The sequence below is a fragment of the Dreissena polymorpha genome, chromosome 5, assembly GCF_020536995.1.
Source record: "Dreissena polymorpha isolate Duluth1 chromosome 5, UMN_Dpol_1.0, whole genome shotgun sequence".
Lineage (NCBI taxonomy): Eukaryota > Metazoa > Mollusca > Bivalvia > Myida > Dreissenidae > Dreissena > Dreissena polymorpha.
The window spans coordinates 120,019,408-120,046,223 of record NC_068359.1 but is presented as its reverse complement, the minus strand read 5'-3'; the positions used below and the strand labels follow the sequence as shown (position 1 = coordinate 120,046,223).

At 35.9% G+C, this 26,816-nt stretch overlaps 3 protein-coding genes, 8 non-coding genes and 1 pseudogene across 11 annotated transcripts; 7 read left to right on the top strand and 5 right to left on the bottom strand.

Moving 5' to 3' along the window:
• Positions 1 to 2,116: 2,116 nt before the first annotated feature.
• On the top strand, positions 2,117 to 3,513 carry LOC127881078 (uncharacterized). The gene is made up of 3 exons (XM_052428702.1): positions 2,117 to 2,219; positions 2,679 to 2,930; positions 3,141 to 3,513. Exons 1-3 carry the CDS (start codon positions 2,138 to 2,140, stop codon positions 3,272 to 3,274), a joined length of 468 nt encoding a protein of 155 aa, XP_052284662.1. The 5' UTR covers positions 2,117 to 2,137; the 3' UTR covers positions 3,275 to 3,513.
• A 337-nt stretch (positions 3,514 to 3,850) lies between these two features.
• Positions 3,851 to 8,648, top strand: LOC127831591 (uncharacterized). The gene is made up of 6 exons (XM_052356568.1): positions 3,851 to 4,331; positions 5,269 to 5,452; positions 5,752 to 6,071; positions 6,309 to 6,595; positions 7,331 to 8,123; positions 8,380 to 8,648. Exons 1-6 carry the CDS (start codon positions 3,950 to 3,952, stop codon positions 8,646 to 8,648), a joined length of 2,235 nt encoding a protein of 744 aa, XP_052212528.1. The 5' UTR covers positions 3,851 to 3,949.
• A 572-nt stretch (positions 8,649 to 9,220) lies between these two features.
• On the top strand, positions 9,221 to 12,298 carry LOC127881077 (uncharacterized). The gene is made up of 4 exons (XM_052428701.1): positions 9,221 to 9,384; positions 9,707 to 9,972; positions 10,414 to 10,662; positions 11,123 to 12,298. Exons 1-4 carry the CDS (start codon positions 9,256 to 9,258, stop codon positions 11,709 to 11,711), a joined length of 1,233 nt encoding a protein of 410 aa, XP_052284661.1. The 5' UTR covers positions 9,221 to 9,255; the 3' UTR covers positions 11,712 to 12,298.
• A 732-nt stretch (positions 12,299 to 13,030) lies between these two features.
• Positions 13,031 to 13,101, bottom strand: LOC127832860 (U6 spliceosomal RNA; annotated as a pseudogene).
• A 4,614-nt stretch (positions 13,102 to 17,715) lies between these two features.
• Positions 17,716 to 17,830, top strand: LOC127832747 (U5 spliceosomal RNA). Its single transcript, XR_008027106.1, has one exon. It is a non-coding gene; the product is annotated as a U5 spliceosomal RNA (small nuclear RNA).
• Positions 17,831 to 21,702: 3,872 nt separating this feature from the next.
• Positions 21,703 to 21,812, bottom strand: LOC127832849 (U6 spliceosomal RNA). Its single transcript, XR_008027197.1, has one exon. It is a non-coding gene; the product is annotated as a U6 spliceosomal RNA (small nuclear RNA).
• A 976-nt stretch (positions 21,813 to 22,788) lies between these two features.
• Positions 22,789 to 22,905, top strand: LOC127832742 (U5 spliceosomal RNA). Its single transcript, XR_008027101.1, has one exon. It is a non-coding gene; the product is annotated as a U5 spliceosomal RNA (small nuclear RNA).
• A 72-nt stretch (positions 22,906 to 22,977) lies between these two features.
• LOC127832828 (U6 spliceosomal RNA) lies at positions 22,978 to 23,083 on the bottom strand. Its single transcript, XR_008027178.1, has one exon. It is a non-coding gene; the product is annotated as a U6 spliceosomal RNA (small nuclear RNA).
• A 975-nt stretch (positions 23,084 to 24,058) lies between these two features.
• Positions 24,059 to 24,175, top strand: LOC127832741 (U5 spliceosomal RNA). The gene has a single exon (XR_008027100.1). It is a non-coding gene; the product is annotated as a U5 spliceosomal RNA (small nuclear RNA).
• Positions 24,176 to 24,247: 72 nt separating this feature from the next.
• On the bottom strand, positions 24,248 to 24,353 carry LOC127832827 (U6 spliceosomal RNA). Its single transcript, XR_008027177.1, has one exon. It is a non-coding gene; the product is annotated as a U6 spliceosomal RNA (small nuclear RNA).
• Positions 24,354 to 25,329: 976 nt separating this feature from the next.
• Positions 25,330 to 25,446, top strand: LOC127832740 (U5 spliceosomal RNA). The gene has a single exon (XR_008027099.1). It is a non-coding gene; the product is annotated as a U5 spliceosomal RNA (small nuclear RNA).
• Positions 25,447 to 25,518: 72 nt separating this feature from the next.
• LOC127832826 (U6 spliceosomal RNA) lies at positions 25,519 to 25,624 on the bottom strand. Its single transcript, XR_008027176.1, has one exon. It is a non-coding gene; the product is annotated as a U6 spliceosomal RNA (small nuclear RNA).
• Positions 25,625 to 26,816: the final 1,192 nt, after the last annotated feature.

The window sequence follows — 26,816 nt, the reverse complement described above, 5'->3', positions numbered from 1 at the left end:
ATTAATATGGGGTAATTATTGTGACGTTAATGCAAATAAAAAAGTTGAGTTTAGATTAGACTTGAATCCTGCAATTTATGCTAACATTTAGTGGTATGATTGAAATATGTATATTAAGTTTCTCTCTGCTGTTTTGTGTTTTCTCTCTGATATCAGGATGGCAGCTGCGGGGCCGTTAGTGGCTGTTACTCGGGTTGTCATCCTAGATCAGAGAGGGAAAGTGACAGTGTTAATTTTGTGTGAAGAAGTTTTGTGAATTGTATATTGTAAATTGTATTATTGCATCATCTCTTTTATCATCAGTATTCCTATGAATCATTTCAATCATTGTTTAATATATTATGTAACCAAGTGATGGGCTCATCTCATTTCACTCATTGAACTTTATTATCACTCATTTGTCATCACTATGTATTTCGACATACCATTAACACATTTTCATTCATGTAGGTCATAGGATACTTGACTAACCTCTCCTTAAGTAAAGAGGCTTTTTTCAATTTATTCGTTAAAATACATTTATTGTTACATAATTATTTCCGGCTTGGCCGGATGGTGGGGCTGGGGCGGGTGAGGAGTGGCACTGAAGGCTCTCACGTGCTTCAGCTCCATCATCTGGTTTCAGCTATAGACTTCTTGACATGTTTCTGGCGGACCATCACGGGGGCTGCTCGGGCATGACCTGGGGTGGTTCGCTGGGAGCACCTTTTTTCTTTTTGTTTGAAGTGTGATTTGTTAACATTTATATTAAATAAAACACCCTCTTTATCATTTTACTAATTAAGATCCGCTACATTTAGGTCGGTGACTTTTTATTTGATAAAACCGTTTCACTATTTCTCTAATTCTATATAACATCTATTTCATTATCTACGTGCAGACGTGAAAAGACTGTTACAAATTATATATTAATACATAAAACGTGCAGACGGTAAAAAGACTGTGTGTATCAATTAATTTTGAAATAATTAGTTTACTTCTTTCCTTACTATTGTTAAATATTATTTAAAGTCACCTTGTATACATTCATTTAATTTCTTTTAAGCGGATACTTGGGGCGTTTTACACCCAATTATGTGATAAATAAATTTTATGAAAAAGAAAAAAAAATCGCCTTTTACTAAAGATGTCCGTGCAGTGGAACATTCAATGAGTCTATAGACTTATTTCTGAAGTCCTGTTAATTCAGGATATGCGATAATGTGTCAATACATAAACCTTGGTGGCAGCTAGGCACCCGAGTCTAAATATATTGTTTGTTCTAAAAATATGGAACGCTTCACGAATTTGCGTGTCATCCTTGCGCTCCGTGGAAACGAATCTTCCATCTTTAGCTGACGAATCAGACTGTAGCAGTCTCCCGTAAATCTTCCATAAATTGACCAATCAAATTGCAGCATTCTTCCAACAACTTTCCATAAATCGCCATCTTGAAATTCTTAGCGAGAAAGCCTGTGTATTATTTGCGTATTAATTTAAGCACTTATAGAAATGTTATAACAACGATTGTTCATTTAAATAGGTGAGAATAATATCACAGTCAATAATGTCAGTAATCGTTTTTAATGTTAACGTGCACATTTGTAGTATCGTCTTGTTATTGTAGTGTACATATTTGTCGGATTTCGGACAGCCCAATCATCGAGTATTATTGTTGTGGTTTCGTGAGTACCCTTCGTGTAGAATACTGCTGTTTAGATGTTTATATGGATTTTGAACGTTTTCCGTTTTAATCATTTACCCCCCTTTCGTTTATACGTTAAATTGCACAGATGACAATGTTTACTTATTAATATTAATAATATTTTCTAAATCTTTTTGTGTTTTCATATATAATGTTGTTACATGTACAGTCATGAATCTGCGTCCGAAATTCGAGCGATTATCCTCTGGGGATCTGCGGATGATACGCCGAGAGGTCCCTATGGTAAGCACAGGCAGCCTTCCGGCACTGTGTCAGTCACCAGATGTGATTGAGGATCAGGCGGTAGCTGCCGTGCGAAGATTGGGCGGCGATGTCACTAGTCGCCAGCATATCTTAGGGCAGTACACAATCCAGTTTGGAAAGTATAAGGGAGAGACTTTCCACTGGGTTGTGGAAAACGCCCTAGGATTTTGTGCATATCTTGTTTAGGACATGAGGAAGGAGGTGCGGGTAGACACTCCTTTGTCGGCAAACAAGTTTGCCTTGAAGGAGTACCTCAACTCATTTCCACAAGGTAGTTTTAATAAGGAATTGATAAATTACTTGTTTTATATACATGTGTGAGACTTATATTCAATTTAGCTGTTCAATCATAATGTTATTCTATTTTAATAAGAGAGAAGTGTGACCTAGTTTTTTATTGTACATCCACCTATCTGGAACATGAGGTTGTAAATGTTAGTTTTAATGTTTTCTTCTGATTTGAGACATAGTGTAAGCATTGTATGTTTTGATAATATTTAAAGTGTAATTTGGTTCAATATTAAAAAAAATGTACATGACTCGCTTGAGTAAATGCATATACTTCACATTCCTTATTTTATCAGAAGAATTTTTTTTTTGCCAAAACAATCCAATGTTGAGTTTGTAACTATGTATTTTTGGTATTCAGTAGTTGTTTCTGTTTTATGTTCGTTGGTCTGTTGTTGTAGTAATTGCATATAAGGCACCAAATAACTTTTAACTGTTAAAGGCAAGGAGGCTGTAGAGCAACACAAGGCAAAGAAGGAGAAAATGCCGACACCCACTGCCAGTACTCCAACCACCAAGGCAGAGCTGTTCAGCATGATGCCTGCTGACCTGGCCCGTAGGCAGTTGCGGGAACAGTCTGCCCGCCTTCGACCTCTCAGACCAAACCTTTCTCACGCAAAGTTTTCCCCCAGGAAGGAAATGAGCGATGATGTGCTTGTGTGGGAGGTTGAACAGATGGAGGCTGCTAGAAAAGGTAATTAACTTCTAATGCAAAATAACTAGTTATTTAAATACTTAAATCTAGTGTGCAATTATCATAATAACTGAATACATTTACTGTATTCTTTATATAATCAAAATGACTTTCAAGTGGAAAAAATATGTTGATACACGTAATTTGTTATTTTTTAAAACTATTTGTACAATAATTAATAATTATTTTCAATGTCATTTATTTGAATAGTGGTGCTGATGTTTATCCAACATGAGGTAATGATGTATTTTTCCGGTGTCTGTGATACCTTTTCTGTGAAATTATATATCCTTGGCTTTTGTTCTACTATATCAATAGATAACTGGTGTTGGTTGTTGTCTTAGTAATAAACACGTAGCTCCTAAACTGATAAATTTCACCTGCTCATTGTGTTTCTATTTTTAATATTGGTTTCACCTCAAGTTGTAATTGCAAGTTTTTTTGTATGTTTTTTTATTTAACAGATGTTTACCTTTATATTTATTAACCTCACAAAACACTTCTTTCTTGCTTCTTTTGCCTGCCTTTAATTGCTTATAGATAGCCTTTCATTTTATTTCTAATATGCTATTACTTCTTCATAGTTTTTAATTATTTTCATCATTCATCACTACAATCACACTAATTATGTCATTGAAGTGTCACTAACTGGAATGAATTAATATTTCTTAACCTTAATGCCAAAATTTCTTTTTATATTAAATATAATGTTTAGTAAAAAGTCTATACTTCTATTATAATTTGATGTATAAATTACAATATTGAATTGTATTCAAAAATTTGTTTATTGGAATAAAATGGTTAAATTAAATGGTTTAGACATTATTTTAGTATATAATTTAAATAACTATTGATTAAAATATATTATTTTATAGACATAATAATTTACAAATATATCTTGTTAATGGTTTGGAGCTTCTTCAGTGAGTTTTTCTTTAGTGCCAACTAGTGCACAACAGCCACCTGCAACCAAGCCACCACCAGCTACCATCACTGCCTCTCAGTCTGTATTGACAACCATGCCCCCTGGAGAGCCCTGTAGAGAGTCGCTAGATGTGGGCCATGGCAAGACAGTTAAGCTGCCACCAGCTACCACAACTGTCCCTTTGTGGACAACCAAGCCCCCTGGAGAGCCCTGTAGAGAGTCGCTAGATGTGGGTCATGGCAAGACAGTTAAGCTGCCACCAGCTACCACAACTGTCCCTTTGTGGACAACCAAGCCCCCTGGAGAGCCCTGTAGAGAGTCGCTAGATGTGGGTCATGGCAAGACAGTTAAGCTGCCACCAGCTACCACAACTGTCACTTTGCGGACAACCAAGCCCCCTGGAGAGCCCTGTAAAGGGTCGTTAGTTGTGAAGCAACCTTCTGCCTTCACAGAATTGATGAGGCCCACAGTAACAGGTATTAATTATTTTAATTAACAAAAGGTTCGCTCATTTAGATAACAGCATAAATTACAAAAGAAGTTATTGAGAAAAATGATACTTATGGATAATTCTAACACGGAATGCGACTTGTTTTCTATAGACAAAGAAGGAAATCATGTGTGGGTTATTCTGCAATAAATTATTGGCGGAACTTAATGTTTGGAAAATAGTTCCGAATTTATGAATAAAATATTGCAGTGCACATGCTAAATTGCGCTCTAAAAGAAATGTAATAAATGTAGCATGTATATTAGTGTAATGAAACAACAAATGGTATATTTGGTGATAAGTGACATAACCACGCCTGCAAAGAATGTTATTTGTTAAAAAACAAAATTAAGGAAACATTATAGCATGTCAGCTTTTCAGTAGCATCAATAAACATTTAGTTTCTACGATTGTTGTTCTCAATGAAAGTGATGTCATTCGCAAAATATTTATGAATGAAAACGACGTCATATGTTTGTACAATTCAATGACGTCACTAAATAGTGAAATTTGTATAAAGAAGGGCAGAGTATTAAACAATATAGTTCACGTCCAAAAGCTTGAACCAAATCAATCGGAATAGTGTTAGAATCAAAATATTATTTTTCTTTGATGGTTTGTAGTCGAATAACCCACAGTAAGGAGTATAGATGCGTTTTATCAAATCACTAGTGATTTGCACTCTTGATTAAATTCCTACGCATCTATACTCCTTACTGTGGGTTATTGGACTACAAACCATTATAGAATATTATTACTTAACTCATATTTTTTCATGTGAAATCAATTACTGGAACAATGGCTTGCAAGTATCAATGTTGTAGCTTATGTTTCTGTTCCTCCCAAATCATGACACTGCAAATTCCAAACACTCAAAATAAGTAAATATTAGATATTACAGAGACACTTTTCTTTAATTCCAGAATTTCCCTTCATCGAGAGCTGGCGCGCCTGTGTGCCAGAGGTGGACCAACAGTGGATCTCTAAAGCCCTGTTCACTTACAGCAGTAATGGCCACCCTGAGCTGGATGAAAGAAAGCTGGATGGTTTTTGGTATGACCCTCCTAAGTCCCAGACAATACCAAACCAGAAGCCAAGACTTGACAGGTGTGTATGATTTAAAAAACCATTAAGTGAAGCTGTTTTAACTCACAATATGGCTTTAATGGCTGCATTATGTGTTTTTTTTTTCTTAATGTATGCATGTTATTACTAGAATATGTATAGTATATTTTTAGTGTTGTTATGCATGATTTTCTACTGCCTTTATTTTTTACAGTGTTTTGCACTTCAGTCAGCATTTGATATCAATTGACATAATACTTTTGGTGTTAAAAATAATATAAATTAAAACATTTTTGTATTGTGTGTGCTGGCATTCATTTTGGTGTCAATTATATATTTAGATATTTTGGACATCGCCTATTCCTGTGGCTTCCACTGCGGCTATGCAGGATGGCGCTGACCTGTTTCTTCTGCAAGGTTACTCATCTGACCAAGCAGGGCCTGTACCGGCTGACCAGGATAGTGCTAGACATAGATGCATTCTACATTCTAGCCACTGAGAGTTTGCACTGTGTCAAGTGCAAGAAAAATCAGATAGGCTGGAGTGAAGCCATCTTGGATCAGCTGGATCCGGCTACCAGGTCCACGTTTCCGGTACAGATGATGTACCATAGCGCATGTGACACTCGTGTCATATACTTGTTGCGTCAGCGAGGCTTAGGTAATCATGACTTTGTTAAGCTAAAGATGTGTATATATCTTCCCCAAATGAAATTTACAATACGGTTAATTTGAGTCACTCTGTCGGTCAGTTAGTCTGTCTGTCAGTTAGTCACCAAGTCAAAAAAGAATTAAGTTTGAAGATAGAGCTTCTTCTCCTTGTCTTAAAGCCATACTATTTTACAACTTTTAAGACGAACCACACACATGTGCAAGTTTTGAAATGTTGCTGTTTCAGGTAACAGCCCTACTCAGCTACAGAAGCAGATCACTGAGCTTCACAATTTGAGGTGGACGAAGCAACAACTGCAGTACATGAACGACTGTTCTTTGTACCTCAAGTCTATGACAGCAAAGTTGATTTCCAAAACCGTCTTCGAGGAGCTGCCCAAACAATCTCAGTTGCCAACATACCAATGGTTCCTGCGTGTTTACCATCAGGAGGTTTTGTCTCGAGCAGAAGAGGTCAAGGCGGCTTTGACAACCATCTTTGGTCGAATTTTAAAGATGGACTCTACTAAGAAGGTATACATGGGTAGAAAATATTGAATTATACACTTTTAGAATCTGTTTAAGAAATAATATTTTTCTTTTTGATAACACGCATCTATACAACTTATTGTGGGTTATTCGACAACAAACTATCATAGAAAAATATTATTTTGGTTCTAACACGATTCTGATTGATTTGGTTCAAGTTTTAGGACGTGAACTATATTTTTCAATACTCTGCCCTTATCAGTACAAAGTTCACTATTTAGTGACGTCATTGAATTGTATAAACATATGACGTCATTTTCATTCATAAATATTTTGCAATTGACGTCACTTTCATTGAAAACAACAATCTTAGAAACTTAATGACGTCACGTTTATTGATGCTACTGAAAAGCTGACATGCTATAAATGTTTTCTGAATTACGTTTCCTAACAAATAACATTCTTTGTAGACGTGGTTATGCCACTTATGACCAAATATACAATTTATTGTTTCATTACATTTATATACAGGCTACATTTATTACATTTCTTTTAGAGCGGGTTTTAGCGCGTGCATTTTACTGCAATATTTGCTTTATTTATTGGGAACTATTTTCGAAACATTAAGCTCCGCCCATAAGTTATTGCAGAATAACCCACACTTGATTTCCTTCTTTGTCTATAGAAAACAAGTCGCGTGCCGTGTTAGAATAGAAAATAGACACAATAACCATAGAATAAAATTACAATTGTCTTAGAACTATTTTACATTTATTTCAGGTGACCAAGAAGCTGGCAGGTGAAGCTGCTCGGACGGCAGCATGGTCGACTAACGTTGGCAATGAACATGGCCAGGTGCTAATGAGCGTTATGACATCAATTGAAGGGTGTGGGTTAGACGACATGGTGAAAGGTCTCGTAAAACGCTATTCCGAGGCTGATGTCCTACCACCAATCCTGCTGTACACAGACTGCGACTGTTGCGGGAAGTCAGCACTGATGGACATTTTCAGGACAGCTTGGCCTGACCTTGTGGTGCGATTAGACGTGTGGCACTTCATACGGCGTCTTGCTGTTGGGGTCACAACGGACACCCACAGACTGTACGCGACATTTATGGGTCAGCTTTCAGCAGCCATCTTTTGTTGGGACAAGTCTGACCTGAATCTTCTCAAAGAAGCTAAAAGGCAGCAGCTTATACAAGCCAACATCACGGACCCGTCTGACTCAGATGTCTCTGTCCGTTTAGACCGTAAGGAGTTGTCCCTGCACTGTCGTCGGATGACTCGAAGCACAGAGGTCATCAGGGAGCGTATCCAGGCTGTCTTGGAGTTGTTCGGTGGTGACTCAGGAAGGGATACCATGGGTGTACCACTGTTTCATGAGCGTATCTGGGAGCTCTGGAAACAGCAGCAGAAGCATGTAGAGTGCATCCAGGACCCTAAAGGTGTACAGCTCTACACTCAGACGGGCACGCTGAAGAAGGGTGGCGTGGTGTTGCCTGTGTATCGCTGTGCACGAGGATCTACCTCCTTGGAGTCCTTCCATCTCCACCTACAGCGATTCATTCCTGGTAAGATTTATTTGTGTTCTTTTTTCTGTGTTTTAATTAAAGGTATAAATATATTAATTGCTATTATAGCCTTTAAGGTACAATGTCATACAAAATAAAACCCCATTTGTTGCATGTTTCTTAATTCCAATCATGAAAGATATACAAAGACATGTAAATTAGTTATAATACTACTAATCTCTTGTTGAAACATACATCACTCTGTTGAATAGTGTTACGATCTTAAATAGTAACATTTTGTGTGATTGTTTTGCAGGAACCAGTGCAAGCGCCAGCAACTTCCAGACTTACCTGCTGGAGGGCCTGATGCGCTGGAACGCAGACCGGCAGATTGCTGCGACCAGCACTGAGAAGGAGACTGTATTGTATGACTCCAGATTGAAGACAGCAGCCAACAGACTGAGTCAGGAGCTTTTCAACAAGGATATCTTCCCGACATTCCAGCCACCAAACAAATACACTGATAATTTAAATTTCTATTTGCTATTTTATTCACACATTTCTCTGACATTTATTCTATATTAAACCAGATGTACATTGTGGAGTAAATCAGGCATAATTACCATTTTTAAGCAGATTACTCCTTGACATGAACCTATATCATATAGCGCTTAAGTTCTTACATTTTTGTTTTACAGGAGAGCTGATAGGTATCGAATACCTATACAACCAAACGGGTAAGCCTCTAGGTGCTAAAAACCCTGTAAATGAGGTGGAGCCTGATGACAGCCTTCTGGATGAGGGCTTTGAGGACTCCGCGGCCATGGATGATAATGATCCAACCATCCACATAGTGGATTCCTTTCTGCCTGCTTTGAGTCGTGAGAGGGCTCAGCAGATCATGCAGCAGAACAGGCCGTCTCAATCAGGTATTGAAGGAGAACAGTGATTATACTTATTTTCATGTTGAAATTAATGGCATGTTTGTGTTACTTTTGTTCAGAAATGTTGATTGTTAAAAAGTTAGAGAGGGTGTTATAGTAGATGTCATACTTTAACAAAACTGTTCTGATTCTTTAAAGAGATGTCAGCGAAGGATGTGTATGGCCAGCAGATGTACAACGTTCCCACTAAGCTCAAAGCCAAACCTACCATCACGAGTGCCTCTTTAGAAACAACAACAGCAGCTTCTATGACAAGAGCAACAGCAGCTTCTGTTACAACAGCTGCAGCAAGTACTTCATCATTATCTGCCGTAACTACCGCTACATCAGCGTCGGCTATCGCTGGCAGTTCCCAACGTGTTGAGGATAAAGCTGAGGTAGGTTTTGATGAATGATATAATGTAATAAACTTAGGCATTCTGTCCTCAAATGATCACTCATTAATGTTTACAATTTTACAATTTCATGTTGATTAATAATGGAAACTAATAACTCAATATAAACATTAATATCTTTGTGTATTTATGATTACACCCATTTATAAATCAATAGGTATATTATGGAGTCAGCATGTTAAATTGGCATTTTAATTGCAGGAACTGTGCAAAATAAGCATAACACATGTACTTTTAAATTTTTAGTGCTCTGCTTATTTTCCATTAATACATTTCTTTCTCAACTGATTACCCATGCTTTCAGGACTCTATTGGACCAGACAGAGTTGCAGGTTATGGTCATGTGATGGACCTGGCTGAGTATTTGTTTCATTTAAAAGACAAGGAAAGTAAGGCCATCACCAACGCAGAAGCTGACCACATCGTGAAACTGTGGTGTAAAATGTCCCCTTACGACCAGTCGCCGTCAAAATATAAGGACCGACATCAGACCCAGCTGATCAAGGGACGCTTCAAGGCACCAAAGACAACCCGGATACAGCTGGTTCCTGGAGTCCAGAGTGTCAGAAGGCAAGAAAACTACACAACATCACATTAGTTAATTTTCAATTTATAATTTGTTATGACCCTTATTTGAAGAAGAGGGGGTATATTGTTTTTGGCCTGTCTGTCATTCTGTCCCAAAACTTTAACCTTGGTCATAACTTTTGCAATATTGAAGATAGCAACTTGATATTTGGCATGCATGTGTATCTCATGAACCTGCACATTTTGAGTGGTGAAAGGTCAAGGTCATCCTTTAAAGTCAAAGTCAAATATATAGGTCAAAATCGCTCAAAAGGGGAAATAGTGTTTTTCAAGCACATCATTTGTTATTAATGTTCCACAAGTTTATCAGGATTTATTAGCAAATAAGCAACATGTATCAAACCTATTTTCACTGTTTTATTTCTGTTATTATTGTGTCTGTATTATTCATAAAATATAAACCATTATATTTAACAATTACAGATGTGCTTTGGCCCCACACCTTGGCCCAGCCACCTGGCCTGACTGTAACAAGTATCAGGAAGCCTTGCTGGTCAAGTTGTGCGCAGCCTTTCCGGGTTCCACCACCAAAGATGGCGTTCAACAGGCGCGGTGGCGGACAGTACTGGAGAAGTACAACCTAATAAGAGAGATGGTCTTCAACAGTAAGCGCGTGATACAGAATACACGCATTCAGCTGTCTGATATAAACCAGCGCACCTTGACTGCTTGGTAGGTATTTATTGACTAGTACGGTACACATATACATAAATATTATCGGCATATTATAATATTTCATTAACATTTTGAGTCAATTTATATATTACTTTATTTATATGACAATAATAATCGATTAACATAAGAAAGGCTTTTTATGCCCCTTTTTAAAAAAAGGGGGTATATTGTTTTTGGCCTGTCTGTCATTCTGTCCCAAAACTTTAAGAAATCTTAATGTTTTGTTATACCTTTTGCAATATTGAAGATAGCAACTTCATATTTGGCGTGCATGTGTATCTCATAAAGCCGCACATTTTTAGTGGTGAAATGTAAAGGTCATCCTTTAAGGTCAAAGGTAAAAAAAAGAAACAAAGCGGCGTATTTGGGGGTATTGTGTTTCTGACAAACACATCTCTTGTTCTTGTTTCTATTAAAAAATATATAGATTATAATTTATATATGTGTCTGATTTCAGGTTCAGTGCTTGTGGAAAGCGCAGAGAAAGAACCTTGCTGGAACAGGGACTTGCCCTTCAGTCAGTTCCACTGGTAGCGCCTGAATCACTGCCAGCGCCCCTTAAAAGGCCAGTTTCCTTGGAAATGGGAACCACTGAACCACACAAGTTCCCCATACAGATCACCACGAAAGGCTCCCTCATTCATCAAGTGCGCAGAAGAATTCTGCCACCAGATGAGGTAAAGCATGAAGTGCCGGTGCCCATAGCACCAGCCCCATTGGTGCGTTTTGTGACTGCTCCCGCCCCTGACCTGGCACTGACTTCGACGATTTCAGCCCCAGCCGAATCTTACCTGCCATACTCTACAAAGCATTACAGGAAGAGGAAGCTGGAGGCTGAGCAGGCAGGGGAGTTCCGGAGACAGTACCACAAGAAACTGCCCTACCGCAGCTGCAACAAATGTTTTGAGGACAGGAATACGGGTGGGCACAAACAGTACTATGGAAATTGGTGGTGCCCCTTCAAGTCATCAGAGTCTTATGAAGAGTGGATAGATGCTCTTAAGTTGAAGGGCTATGGAAAGAAGAAACCAAATGAAAAAAGTTAAACATTAATAGCTGGACATTCATCATTCACACTTAAACAATATCTGGATATAATAGCATTTTCTGACACTGTGCTTTTGGGCTTATAAAACAACAGTATTAACATTTACTTTAACGACAACAGAATTAATATCAACTTTAGTAACAATTAAACAAATCTTAATGCTGCCTAGCTTTTATTGAGAATTACACAGTGGTTTATTCATTTGTGTTTTGCATATATAAAAGCTAGAAGGTCCCAAGCCCTTATGGTACATGTCACAAGTAAAGTGACATCTGCCTTGAAAAGCAGAGGGAGAACGAATTGTGTTTTTTAAAGCTTCGAATAATGTATTTACACATTTGATGTTTCTTTACTTTTGGAAATAGTTAATTTATATGACATTTATAATTGCAACCAATATTGCTGTTAACGGGAACTTCCTTATAGTGTAAGCAAACACACCTTTTCGCGTGAAGAGGAAATCCAGGTTCAAATCCTGGTGGGGATCCCAAATAAGCAGCAACTCTTTTAATGTAAATAATGCACAGAATATTATTTGTTTTCATAGTGAATGGATTTTAATATTTATATTAAAATTGATACCAAGATGTTTTTTTAATTCTGTATCACACACAAGCACACACATAGTAGTAATAATGTTGTTATACTATAGGATTTATGAATAATATTAGGACACTATCATTACCTTCAAACTATATTAGACCTCAAAAACAAAACCTCAGTATTCTGACTCGTTTATTTATCATAATTGTTACCCTTTTTTCACTTAAAAAAAGGAAATGGTTTGTTTGAATGAAGTGTGCATCTTTGTATCGGCTACAGAATCCTATATTCATATCTTCAAGGTCATCATATAAGGCAAATACTGATTAATGTACACAATTATTAGGTCTGATATTGAAATTTTTAGACATAAAAGCCGATATATGTTAAGCAAAGGTAACATAAATGATGGTTTGGGTACGAATGTAAAGGTACATAGCAACGTGGTATAAATGTAAATTATTGGATGTTTTAATTTCTAATAAGTCTCAGATGTACCATCCTAGATATATGTGATTATATGTCAAAATTAACATAATAGTGTGTTAATTTCAGTCAACATAAATGATGGTTTGGGTACGAATGTAAAGGTACATAGCAGCATGGTACGAATGTAAATAATTGGATTTTTTATTTTTAATAAGTCTCTGATGCACCATCCTAGATATATGTGATTATATGTCAAAATTGACATAATAGTGAGTTATTTTCAGTCATATTATATAATTTAATAAAAGCATTTATGGAAGGCCGGGATGTTGAAGATCTTCAGGGATCCTTTGCGCAGGGGCCATGCTAATCTTCTCTGTATCGTTCCAATTTCTCTTTTCTACTTGGTTTAAATCTTTTAAACGCTATTATCGGTTTTTCTATCCTAACACTAAATCATGGACGTCGCCATTTTTTCTTTTAACTACAACCTGAGTTATAAACTAGAACATGGAGTTAAAAATAGAAACTATAAATATTAACGGATTTCGATCCACAAAAAAACAAACCTTCATTAAAGATTACATTTTAATTAATAAAATAAATATATTATGCATACAAGAAACCCATGTAGATAATTACAAAATGTCGAAACAAATAGAAACTTTAATATCAAAAGAATACTTTTATGTATGGAATTTTTCTAATAACCTTTCTTGCGGATGTTGTATAATCGTAAATGATACGAATATTAAATGTTCTAAATTTCAAATTGATTTTGATGGTCGTTTCATTTCCTTAGATATACAATACTTAAATGATTATTTTAAAATTTGTAATATTTATGCACCGAATAAACCAGGTGACAGAAATATTTTTTTTGAATCAATTAAACATTATTTAGTGTCATCAAACAAATTAATTATTTTAGGAGACTTTAACTTCATTTTAAACCCACTCTTAGATAAAATAGGAGGTACATTTATTGATACAATAAAAGGTTGTAAAGTTTTCAAACAAATAGTTGAAACATTTAAATTAACAGATATTTATAGACAACTTAATCCAGATAAAGTAATAACAACTTGGGGTAGGAAATGTTTAACATAATCTATTTCATGTCGTTTAGACAGAATTTATATTGAAAAGTCACTTATTGAACAATGTAAAAACGTAGATATTATTCCATGTCCATTTTCAGATCATGATTTTGTTAGTTTAACTATAAATTTTGAAAATAATAATACATTTAATAGCATAAACATTGGTAAATCATACTGGAAATTAAACAATTCAATTTTTGAAGATGAAGATTTTGTCTCTGCTTTTGAATATTATTTTAAAATTATCAGTAGAACTGAAAATATAACTTTAGAGTGGTGGGACATTTTAAAAACACAAATTAAAGATTTCTGTATTGATTATAGCAAGTCAAAAAATAAAAAATCTTTTGACGAAATCAAAAAACTAGTTAAACAATATAAACATTGTATTGATATTTCGGAAAAAATCGATATTAAAGATAAATTAAATAAACTTCAAGACAATTTATATAAAGGGGCATATATAAGAAGTAAAATACATATTTTAAATAATAATGAAAACTCTAGTACATTTTATCATAACAAGGAATTTAAAAATGGTAATAACAAAATTATACACCATATTATTGATGGTGGAGTTGATAAAAAATCAACTGATGACATTTTAAATTCATTTAAAACATTTTATAAAGAACTGTATACGGAAGAGCAAGTAGATGCATCATTTAATGATAACTTTTTAAATAATTTACCTCAAGTATCAAAGGATGATAATACTATGTTAAATAGCCCCTTATCATTAGATGAAATTAAATTAGCTTTAAAAGATATGGATCACACTAAAAGCCCAGGTAGTGATGGTTTAACTTCCTTTATTTACATTAAATTCTTCCATTTATTTGGCAATATTTTATTGCAATTATACAATACATGTTTTGATTTAGGCCATATGTCTGAATCACAAAAAATATCTTATATTACATTATTATGCAAAGATCCAAATAATAAAACATCAGTTAAAAATTATAGACCTATTTCTCTTTTAAATATTGATAGAAAAATTTTATCAAAAATATTAGCAAATAGATTAGGTAAGGTTTTAGACTCGATCATTGGTATTTCTCAAACATGTTCTGTTCCAGGTCGTTCTATTTTTGACAATGTACATTTAATTAGAAACATTATTGATTATGTTGAGCAAAAGAATATAAATGCTTGCTTTATTTGTCTAGACCAGGAAAAGGCGTTCGACAGAGTTTCATGGTCCTACCTTTATGATACACTTGTTTCATTTGGTTTTTCAGATACATTCATAACTTGGATTAAAATTTTATATAAGGATATTAAATCGTCTGTAATTGTTAATGGTCATATATCTGATCCTTTCTCATTATTTCGTTCTGTTCGTCAAGGTTGTTCATTATCACCTCTTTTATATGTACTTTGTCTTGAACCATTTGCTAAAATAATTCAAGATGATAACAATATAAATGGTATACAGACACCAGGAAATAAATTTCATGTTAAAATGTCTTTATATGCCGATGATAATACATCGGTATTAACAGATGACAAATCTATGTTTCATTTCTTTCGTCATGTTTCTGATTTTCAAAAAGTTTCAGGTTCTAAAATAAATTATAATAAAAGTTGTGGATTGTTTTTAGGTAAGTGGAAAAGCAGGTCTGACCATCCATTTGGTATATCATGGGTAAAAAATGTTAAATTACTTGGATATAAATTTGGCTATGATTTAACTGATGATGATATGTTCAATGAATCTTATATTAATTTCTCAAATACATTAAATTTGTGGTGTAATAAATGTAAATCTTTTAAAGGTAAAAGTTCTATTTTAAATACATATGTGCTATCAAAAATTCTTTATTTTGTTCAATGTCAAACAATTCCGAGTCACTATATTAATATGATACAAAAAAGTTGTTTTAAGTTTATATGGGGCAGTGTTTACGAACCAATAGCTCGAAAAACATTATTTTTAGACTTCACTTTAGGTGGCCTTCGGGTACCTAATGTTCAACAAAGAATTAATGCATTTTATTTATCACATTTATTTAAACTGTTAAATGATTATAAATCTCCTTGGGTATATTTTACAAGGTATTGGATAGGTATGCAACTTAGAAAATTTAATCCTTCATTACATAGTAACAGTGAACCCCACAGTGAATTTGTTCCTTCTTTTTATGTTGAATGTTTAAGGGTATTTCGTAAATTTATAAAGGATGTTCAAACTGAAAATTTTAAACAGTGGTCTGTAAAAGAAATATATACATTTTTAATAAATCCAAATAATGAATATATTCCAAAATGTAATAAAGAATTTCCATTAATTGATTTTAAAAATACATTTAGAAATATATTTTCCATGGCAGTTGATCCTGTGTGTAGGAATACTTGTTTTAGGTTAGCGCATTCTGTTGTGTATGTAAATAAATATTTATACGATAAAAAGTTTAACCATGCAAAAAAGAAATGTACTTTTTGTAATTGTGACGAAACTGCCCAACATTTATTTATAGATTGTTTGTTTACCTCCCCTTTAAACAAAACTGTTTTATATTTAATTGATATACTTACGATTGAAAACATTAATATTAATCCTAAATGGTTCCAGTTTTTTTATGTAAAAAATGTTGGAAGTATTGAATTAAAATATGTATATTTAATATTTTTGTCAGAATCAAGACATATTATTTGGACATGTAGGAATTCCGTCAAACATGAAAAAATATTATTATCTCCCTTAGACTTAATTATTAAATTTATAAATAGAATAAAATATAGAATTACATTAGATTTTCATCGCTTAACACAGGATTTCTTTTATTTATATTGGGGTGGATTATGTCACACAACCAATGAAAATATTGTTTTTCATAGAGAACTTGATTACCAAAATTACTTAACATATTTATAATATTTTACTTGTTTTCTGCTGTTGCGTTTTCTCTCTGATTTCAGGATGACAGCAGCGAGGATGTGGGGAGCCGGTGCTCGGGTTGTCATCCTGGGTCAGAGAGAGAGAACAACAAAGTGATACAGTGTTTTGTGTCATTTGTGTGATGAGTTTTTGTATTGATGTATTTATATATGTATCATCACTGTTATCATCAATGTTCCTATGAATCATTTCAATCATATATCATATACTGTGTAACCCGGTCATGGGCTCATCTCATTTCATTCATTGAATTTCATGATCACTCATGTTTCATCACTATGTATATACGCTATACCATTGCCTCATTTACATTCATGTAGGACATAGGAACACTGTACTAACCTTTCTTGCGTATTGAGTTTCATTTCAAAAAATATATTTCATATTATACATGCTTTTTCACACTTGTTCAGGCTTAACTGGATGGTGGGGTTGAGGCGGGTGAGTAGTTGTACCGAAGGCTGTCACGTGCCTCAACTCCATCATCCAGGGCAGCTGTAGACTATATATCATGATCCTGGCGGACCATCACAGGAAGTGCCCGTGCATGACCTGAGGTGGTTCGCTGGGAACCACATTTTATTTCATTATAGTTTTTTCATTTAAATGTACAACCTTATATGTTTCTTTTCGTTATTCTTTACAATTATTAAGGAAGTGTGGATACATTACTCGTTTTATAATCAAGGATATAAACTCAATACATAATACTAATAAAGACCCGCTTAAATTTAAGATGGTGACTTTTATTTGTTAAAAGCTATCATTGTGTTCTGTTTTACAATAACATCATATAAATTTTACAATAAAATCATATAATCGTGCAGACGTGAACAAAGACTGGAATATTAATTAAACGTGCAGACGTGCAAAAGACTGTTTGTAAATTGTGAAAAACATAATTTTGTTTCTTATAACTTTGTTAATCTTGTTAAATATTATAATAAGTCACCATACATTTGTTATTTCACATTTAGTTCTTTTAGCGGGTACCTGGGGCAATCTACACCCCAGGGTACGTCATGAATAAAGTTTTATGAAAAAGAAAAAATCTTTCGCCTTTTACTAAAGATTTCCGTGCAGTGGAACATTCAATGAGTCTATAGACTTATTTCTGAAGTCCTGTTAATTCAGGATATGCGATAATGTGTCAATACATAAACCTTGGTGGCAGCTAGGCACCCGAGTCTAAATATATTGTTTGTTCTAAAAAATATGGAACGCTTCACGAATTTGCGTGTCATCCTTGCGCAGGGGACGGAGTGATCTTCTCCCCAAAACATGGAACAACGCTCCATCTTGATTGGCTGATACGGTTCCATTTGTTCCAAGTTTGATCCAACTTTCGACAAATGAAACTGGACGCTTTTGGCGCGTGACTCGTGACGTATTCGCTTGGTTTCACGGGCGCCGCCATCTTGGATTTCATAGAGTGATTTTAGCGGTATTTAGTGTCTTTCATTCGTTATTTTGCATATACTTCGATTTAAATCAGTGCCTTTTATTGGGATATATCTGCATCAGGTAAGAAATCGCCATCGCAATAGTCAATATATGAAAATTTCGCATGACCTACTTCTAAGCGGGAGATTGTTTACACGAGAATTCCAAATATTTTTCAGGACAAGTTTTTCTATTATTACGACTCGTACAGCGTGTTCTTTGGTATTAATCGAACCAGTTTAGTGTAAAATGAATGCGTGTACATTGATTTTTCTATTGCATGCGTATTTCGGCAGAAAACCGATGCTGTCAATTTTACCCCACCCACCAATGTTTGCATTGAAATGTCAAACCATTAAAAACATGGTTTTAAGGTCTGAACCCGTTGTCAGCTACTGTTTCCAGGTGGATATCAGTAGAATACTCGTTTACTTATATGTTACAAACGTAAATGTGCTGTATGATAACATAAAAACCCTTTGTTGAAAAAAATTTCTTTGACAGACATGCAAAATATCCACAAATGATCAAATGTTTACAACTTATGTTTAAAGGGCATCTATTCGTTTTTATAATGCTTCTTATTTCCACTTTATAAAGGCCTATCAGCAAGGCTTCCCGAACGGCAGAGTGGCCATCAAGCAGTAAGGTCATGAGATGCCGAGGAAGGCGGACATGGCGCTGTCACAGACGAAGAAGGTCTAGGCGGCAACACTAGTGGCTTCTTCCCTCAGCCCCACGGCGGTTGTTCAGAAGCCGCTGAAATCCAAGGCTACAGTTACTGCGACAGGTAAAAAGCACTCACCCTGCATAAAATTGCTGATTTGTTTAAAATTTGGTACCAGCCGACACATGTTTTCAAGTGTATTTCATTAAATTTGGCATATATATTAATAAAAATGGCATCGTATGAACCAGTTGTCATAGTATAAGCCACATTGAAGCCTTATATGCATTTATCTGTTATTATTTGGGCACAAATTATTTAACTGTGTGAAAACCCTACATACAAATGCTGATTTTTTTCTTATTTGGTACCTAGTTGACATATATATTAATAAAAATGGCATCATATGAACCAGTAGTCATAGTATAAGCAACATTGAAGCCTAATATGCATTTATCTGTTATGATTTGGGCACATACCATTTTACTGTGTTAGCATCCTACATAGAAATGCTGATTTTTTTCTTATTTGCTACCAGCCGACACACATTTTCAAGTCTATTTCATTAAATTTGGCATATTTATTAACAAAAATGGCATCTAATGAACCAGTAGTCATAGTATAAGCAACATTGAAGCCTAATATGCATTCATCTATTGTTATTTGGGCACATACAGATTGTTTTCACTTATGTGGGTGTATGTTGGCTCCACTTCACACGATACAGTCATTGTAGTTTAATTGAAAAACACATCTCACTATGTGAGATGAGTTCTGGGTTCAAGCCCCAGCAGTGGCCTATCAAGTGTGAAATACATAGCCATTATGATTTAATATAACACATTTATTTATTTAAACAGTACAATTCAATATAAGTAATAATGTTAAAGGGGCATTGCTGCTTAGCCATTTTTGGGACTATTTTGTGATTTTTGGCCAATTTTGACATTGAATATCAGGATATATATATACATCCAAAGCATAAATGTTTCTAAATTTGTAAAAAAACTAGTCGAAATGTGCAGAATATTAAAAATTAAATAAACAAAGTAATCTATTTAAACAGTACAAATATATATAAGTAATAGTGTTAAAGGGGCATTGCTGCTTAAACATTTTTGGGACTATATTGTGATTTTTGGTCAACTTTGACATTGAATAACAGAGTTTATATACATTCAAAACATAAATGTTTCTAAATTTGTAAACAACAAGTCAAAGTATGCAAACTATTTAAAATCAAATATGCACAGTGATCTATTTAAACAATACAATAAAATATAAGTAATAATGTTAAAGGGGCATTGCTGCTTAGCCATTTTTGGGACTGTATTTGCAACTCTCTGATGTCTAAAAGTCATTTAAAATGCCACTTAAAGACATTTTTTGTAGAAAATGACCCATTTGTGCTGTCTATTATCAAAGTTTTACGCAATCAGGTCCAATAGGGCTCATTCTGTAGCTTGTCTGTGCCATAATCTATAATAAGGCCAAGTTTCAGCAGATTCGGCTCCACTTCACACGATACAGTCATTGTAGTTTAATTGAAAAACGCATCCTAATATGTGAGGTGAGTTCTGGGTTTAAACCCCAGCAGTGGCCTATCAAGTGTGAAATACTGAGCCATTATGATTAAATATACTTAGTTATATATTTAAACAGTACAATTCAATATAAGGAATACTGTTAAAGGGGCATTGCCGCTTAGCCATTTTTGGGACTTTATTGTGATTTTTGGGCCAACTATGACATTGAATAACAGGGTTTATATACACCCCAAGCATAAATGCTTCTAAATTTGTTAAAAGAAAATAGTCGAAGTGTGCAGAATATAAAAAATTGCAACTCTCTGAGGTCTAATAGTCATTTAAATGCCACTTAAAGTTGACATTGTTTTGCGAAAAATGACCCATTTTATGCTGTAAATTATGAATGTTTTGCGCAGTCAGGTCCAAAAGCGCCCGTTTTGTAGCTTGTTTGGACCATAATCTATAATACTGCCAAGTTTCAGCTGATTTGACCCAGTGGTTCCAATTTTGCTGCTTAGCCATTTTTGGGACTTTATTGTGATTTTTTGGCCAATTTTGACATTGAATAACATGGTTTATATACATCCCAAGCATAAATGCTTCTAAATTTGTCAAAAAAATAGTCGACGTGTGCAGAATATTATAAATTCTGAGGTCTAAAAGTCATTAAAATGCCACTTAAAGTTGACATCGTTTGTAAAAAATGACCCATTTTATGCTGTTAATAATGAATGTTTTACGCAGTCAGATCCAAAAGCGCTCATTTTGTAGCTTGTTTGGACCATAATCTATAATACTGCCAAGTTTCAGCTGATTTGACCCAGTGGTACCGATTTTGCTGCTTAGCCATTTTTGGGACTTTATTGTGATTTTTGGTCGACTTTGACATTCAAATAACAGGGTTTATATGCATCCCAAGCATAAATGCTTTTAAGATTGTGCAAAACAAGTCGAAGTGTGCAGAATATAAAAAAATTGCAACTCTCTGAGGTCTAAAAGTCATTTTAAATGCCACTTAAAGTTGACATTTTCTGTCAAAAATGACCCATTTTGTGCTGTCAATTATGAATGTTTTACTCAGTCAGGTACAAAAGCGTCCATTTTATAGCTTGTTTGGACCATAATCTATAAAATTGCCAAGTTTCATCCAAATCGGCCCCGTGGTTCCGATTTTATACGCCGTCAAAGAACCTCGGTGTGCAAAATAGGGCATTTTTCCTGCCTTTTTTCTTGAAAAGCAAAATCGACAAAAGCCCTGTCGATAAGCGGTTTTTACGACGCGATTTACTATGGCCCTGTCGACAACGGCCCGCAAACGCCTTTTTTTCGGGCGTTTTCTGCGTTTTTTTATGGCCCCTTATTTGCGTTTTTTTAAATTGGAACGGCTGGGGAGAAGATTGCGCTCCTTCCTTTGCGCAGGGGCCATGCTAATCTTCTCTGTATCGTTCCAATTTTAGTATATGTACTGCCGAAGCAGTACGAAAAAGGACGTTGCCATAATGCTGTATATATGTGTTGCTATCTGATGCACACTTTTGCAGGTTCAAATGCGCGCTAAAATGCCCGTATGCGTGTGTTCCGCCTCAGATACTTACCTAGAGGTATTTCGGCCGGCAGTGTATATTCGCTTTCTACGGTCGCAGCGTACTAGGATACGCGAATGAGATGCCGACATCGTTTCAATCGCGTGCAACGGAACAGAAGAGCGCAGCTGTGAATGGTAAATGTTAAACATTGCGACGCACTGTACTAATTTTACCAGTCTATTTTTAGCCACGACGTGTTGTGTTTTCCGAACAAAAGCTGTACGTATACAATAGCTTCACTATTAATAGCGTTTTCCAGCCAATAGCTGTGCGTTTACAATGGCTTCACTATTAAGGTCGGTCATAATATACTAAATAGTTTCCCTGTAGAATTCAATGTAAAAGCGCGACAACTTTAAGCGAAAATAAGTGCAACATTTTGCACATAGAGACCCCATAACAATACCTTTTCTTAAAGGCCATTCTAAGCGGAATCGATTTATGCAATACAAAAGGTACGCCATGTTCAAACCAAGCAAGAACTTGACACGAATCAAAATCGACTGTTTTTGCAACTTTTGTTTTCGGCCGTTTCTTAGTGGAATGTAACCTTTTTCAGTGCACTGCTTTACTATAGTCTTCAAGTTTATCATATTTCAGGGATTCAGTAGTGAACACCTATTCATGCCCTACCATTATCTCCGAAAGATAAAACCCGAACGATAGTTTAAAGTGTAAAGCATGCCTTCCTGTCAACTATGATATTTTTTTTAGAGAGTACAGCCCTACATGAAACGATTATTTTAGTATACTGTAACCTTAATAGGAACTCTCGTGATTGGCGTTCGTAGCGGAACACTGCAGAGCGTAACCTGCGAGCTGATATACAGGTTCAGTACATCAACCAATGCACGGGCGTTCCCTCTTTAACAACTCTGGTTTCACTACAGTCACGCATAAATCTTTCGCCTTTTACTAAAGATTTCCGTGCAGTGGAACATTCAATGAGTCTATAGACTTATTTCTGAAGTCCTGTTAATTCAGGATATGCGATAATGTGTCAATACATAAACCTTGGTGGCAGCTAGGCACCCGAGTCTAAATATATTGTTTGTTCTAAAAAATATGGAACGCTTCACGAATTTGCGTGTCATCCTTGCGCAGGGGCCATGCTAATCTTCTCTGTATCGTTCCAATTTTAGTATATGTACTGCCGAAGCAGTACGAAAAAGGACGTTGCCATAATGCTGTATATATGTGTTGCTATCTGATGCACACTTTTGCAGGTTCAAATGCGCGCTAAAATGCCCGTATGCGTGTGTTCCGCCTCAGATACTTACCTAGAGGTATTTCGGCCGGCAGTGTATATTCGCTTTCTACGGTCGCAGCGTACTAGGATACGCGAATGAGATGCCGACATCGTTTCAATCGCGTGCAACGGAACAGAAGAGCGCAGCTGTGAATGGTAAATGTTAAACATTGCGACGCAATGTATTAATTTTACCAGTCTATTTTTAGCCACGACGTATTGTGTTTTCCGAACAAAAGCTGTACGTATACAATAGCTTCACTATTAATAGCGTTTTCCAGCCAATAGCTGTGCGTTTACAATGGCTTCACTATTAAGGTCGGTCATAATATACTAAATAGTTTCCCTGTAGAATTCAATGTAAAAGCGCGACAACTTTAAGCGAAAATAAGTGCAACATTTTGCACATAGAGACCCCATAACAATACCTTTTCTTAAAGGCCATTCTAAGCGGAATCGATTTATGCAATACAAAAGGTACGCCATGTTCAAACCAAGCAAGAACTTGACACGAATCAAAATCGACTGTTTTTGCAACTTTTGTTTTCGGCCGTTTCTTAGTGGAATGTAACCTTTTTCAGTGCACTGCTTTACTATAGTCTTCAAGTTTATCATATTTCAGGGATTCAGTAGTGAACACCTATTCATGCCCTACCATTATCTCCGAAAGATAAAACCCGAACGATAGTTTAAAGTGTAAAGCATGCCTTCCTGTCAACTATGATATTTTTTTTAGAGAGTACAGCCCTACATGAAACGATTATTTAGTATACTGTAACCTTAATAGGAACTCTCGTGATTGGCGTTCGTAGCGGAACACTGCAGAGCGTAACCTGCGAGCTGATATACAGGTTCAGTACATCAACCAATGCACGGGCGTTCCCTCTTTAACAACTCTGGTTTCACTACAGTCACGCATAAATCTTTCGCCTTTTACTAAAGATTTCCGTGCAGTGGAACATTCAATGAGTCTATAGACTTATTTCTGAAGTCCTGTTAATTCAGGATATGCGATAATGTGTCAATACATAAACCTTGGTGGCAGCTAGGCATCCGAGTCTAAATACATTGTTTGTTCTAAAAAATATGGAACGCTTCACGAATTTGCGTGTCATCCTTGCGCAGGGGCCATGCTAATCTTCTCTGTATCGTTCCAATTTTAGTATATGTACTGCCGAAGCAGTACGAAAAAGGACGTTGCCATAATGCTGTATATATGTGTTGCTATCTGATGCACACTTTTGCAGGTTCAAATGCGCGCTAAAATGCCCGTATGCGTGTGTTCCGCCTCAGATACTTACCTAGAGGTATTTCGGCCGGCAGTGTATATTCGCTTTCTACGGTCGCAGCGTACTAGGATACGCGAATGAGATGCCGACATCGTTTCAATCGCGTGCAACGGAACAGAAGAGCGCAGCTGTGAATGGTAAATGTTAAACATTGCGACGCACTGTACTAATTTTACCAGTCTATTTTTAGCCACGACGTGTTGTGTTTTCCGAACAAAAGCTGTACGTATACAATAGCTTCACTATTAATAGCGTTTTCCAGCCAATAGCTGTGCGTTTACAATGGCTTCACTATTAAGGTCGGTCATAATATACTAAATAGTTTCCCTGTAGAATTCAATGTAAAAGCGCGACAACTTTAAGCGAAAATAAGTGCAACATTTTGCACATAGAGACCCCATAACAATACCTTTTCTTAAAGGCCATTCTAAGCGGAATCGATTTATGCAATACAAAAGGTACGCCATGTTCAAACCAAGCAAGAACTTGACACGAATCAAAATCGACTGTTTTTGCAACTTTTGTTTTCGGCCGTTTCTTAGTGGAATGTAACCTTTTTCAGTGCACTGCTTTACTATAGTCTTCAAGTTTATCATATTTCAGGGATTCAGTAGTGAACACCTATTCATGCCCTACCATTATCTCCGAAAGATAAAACCCGAACGATAGTTTAAAGTGTAAAGCATGCCTTCCTGTCAACAATGATATTTTTTTTAGAGAGTACAGCCCTACATGAAACGATTATTTTAGTATACTGTAACCTTAATAGGAACTCTCGTGATTGGCGTTCGTAGCGGAACACTGCAGAGCGTAACCTGCGAGCTGATATACAGGTTCAGTACATCAACCAATGCACGGGCGTTCCCTCTTTAACAACTCTGGTTTCACTACAGTCACGCATAAATCTTTCGCCTTTTACTAAAGATTTCCGTGCAGTGGAACATTCAATGAGTCTATAGACTTATTTCTGAAGTCCTGTTAATTCAGGATATGCGATAATGTGTCAATACATAAACCTTGGTGGCAGCTAGGCACCCGAGTCTAAATATATTGTTTGTTCTAAAAAATATGGAACGCTTCACGAATTTGCGTGTCATCCTTGCGCAGGGGCCATGCTAATCTTCTCTGTATCGTTCCAATTTTAGTATATGTACTGCCGAAGCAGTACGAAAAAGGACGTTGCCATAATGCTGTATATATGTGTTGCTATCTGATGCACACTTTTGCAGGTTCAAATGCGCGCTAAAATGCCCGTATGCGTGTGTTCCGCCTCAGATACTTACCTAGAGGTATTTCGGCCGGCAGTGTATATTCGCTTTCTACGGTCGCAGCGTACTAGGATACGCGAATGAGATGCCGACATCGTTTCAATCGCGTGCAACGGAACAGAAGAGCGCAGCTGTGAATGGTAAATGTTAAACATTGCGACGCACTGTACTCATTTTACCAGTCTATTTTTAGCCACGACGTGTTGTGTTTTCCGAACAAAAGCTGTACGTATACAATAGCTTCACTATTAATAGCGTTTTCCAGCCAATAGCTGTGCGTTTACAATGGCTTCACTATTAAGGTCGGTCATAATATACTAAATAGTTTCCCTGTAGAATTCAATGTAAAAGCGCGACAACTTTAAGCGAAAATAAGTGCAACATGTTGCACATAGAGACCCCATAACAATACCTTTTCTTAAAGGCCATTCTAAGCGGAATCGATTTATGCAATACAAAAGGTACGCCATGTTCAAACCAAGCAAGAACTTGAAACGATTCAAAATCGACTGTTTTTGCAACTTTTGTTTTCGGCCGTTTCTTAGTGGAATGTAACCTTTTTCAGTGCACTGCTTTACTATAGTCTTCAAGTTTATCATATTTCAGGGATTCAGTAGTGAACACCTATTCATGCCCTACCATTATCTCCGAAAGATAAAACCCGAACGATAGTTTAAAGTGTAAAGCATGCCTTCCTGTCAACTATGATATTTTTTTTAGAGAGTACAGCCCTACATGAAACGATTATTTTAGTATACTGTAACCTTAATAGGAACTCTCGTGATTGGCGTTCGTAGCGGAACACTGCAGAGCGTAACCTGCGAGCTGATATACAGGTTCAGTACATCAACCAATGCACGGGCGTTCCCTCTTTAACAACTCTGGTTTCACTACAGTCACGAAAAAATCGTGGCTTTAGTGATCCGTTGGTCGTTTTTTCATAAACGAGCGATTTTGAGTAGTAAAAATGGCAGTGATTAGTAGCAATTTTAGACCGCTGGATGGAAATGAAATTTGCGATAGGATTCTACAGAGGACTGTCAAAATACAGGGCCAACGTGGATCTTCTCTTGTGAACATTATCAATTTGAT

Bases quoted from the DNA above. Each gene is read 5' to 3' on its own strand.
- LOC127881078 (XM_052428702.1), top strand. From the start codon at position 2,138: ATGAGGAAGGAGGTGCGGGTAGACACTCCTTTGTCGGCAAACAAGTTT. The intron at 2,220-2,678 runs GTAGTTTTAATA...TAACTGTTAAAG, and splicing joins CCTCAACTCATTTCCACAAG to GCAAGGAGGCTGTAGAGCAA. The intron at 2,931-3,140 runs GTAATTAACTTC...TTATTTGAATAG, and splicing joins GATGGAGGCTGCTAGAAAAG to TGGTGCTGATGTTTATCCAA.
- LOC127831591 (XM_052356568.1), top strand. From the start codon at position 3,950: ATGCCCCCTGGAGAGCCCTGTAGAGAGTCGCTAGATGTGGGCCATGGC. The intron at 5,453-5,751 runs GTGTGTATGATT...TTATATATTTAG, and splicing joins CAGAAGCCAAGACTTGACAG to ATATTTTGGACATCGCCTAT. The intron at 6,072-6,308 runs GTAATCATGACT...TTGCTGTTTCAG, and splicing joins GTTGCGTCAGCGAGGCTTAG to GTAACAGCCCTACTCAGCTA.
- LOC127881077 (XM_052428701.1), top strand. From the start codon at position 9,256: ATGACAAGAGCAACAGCAGCTTCTGTTACAACAGCTGCAGCAAGTACT. The intron at 9,385-9,706 runs GTAGGTTTTGAT...CCATGCTTTCAG, and splicing joins GTGTTGAGGATAAAGCTGAG to GACTCTATTGGACCAGACAG. The intron at 10,663-11,122 runs GTAGGTATTTAT...GTCTGATTTCAG, and splicing joins CAGCGCACCTTGACTGCTTG to GTTCAGTGCTTGTGGAAAGC.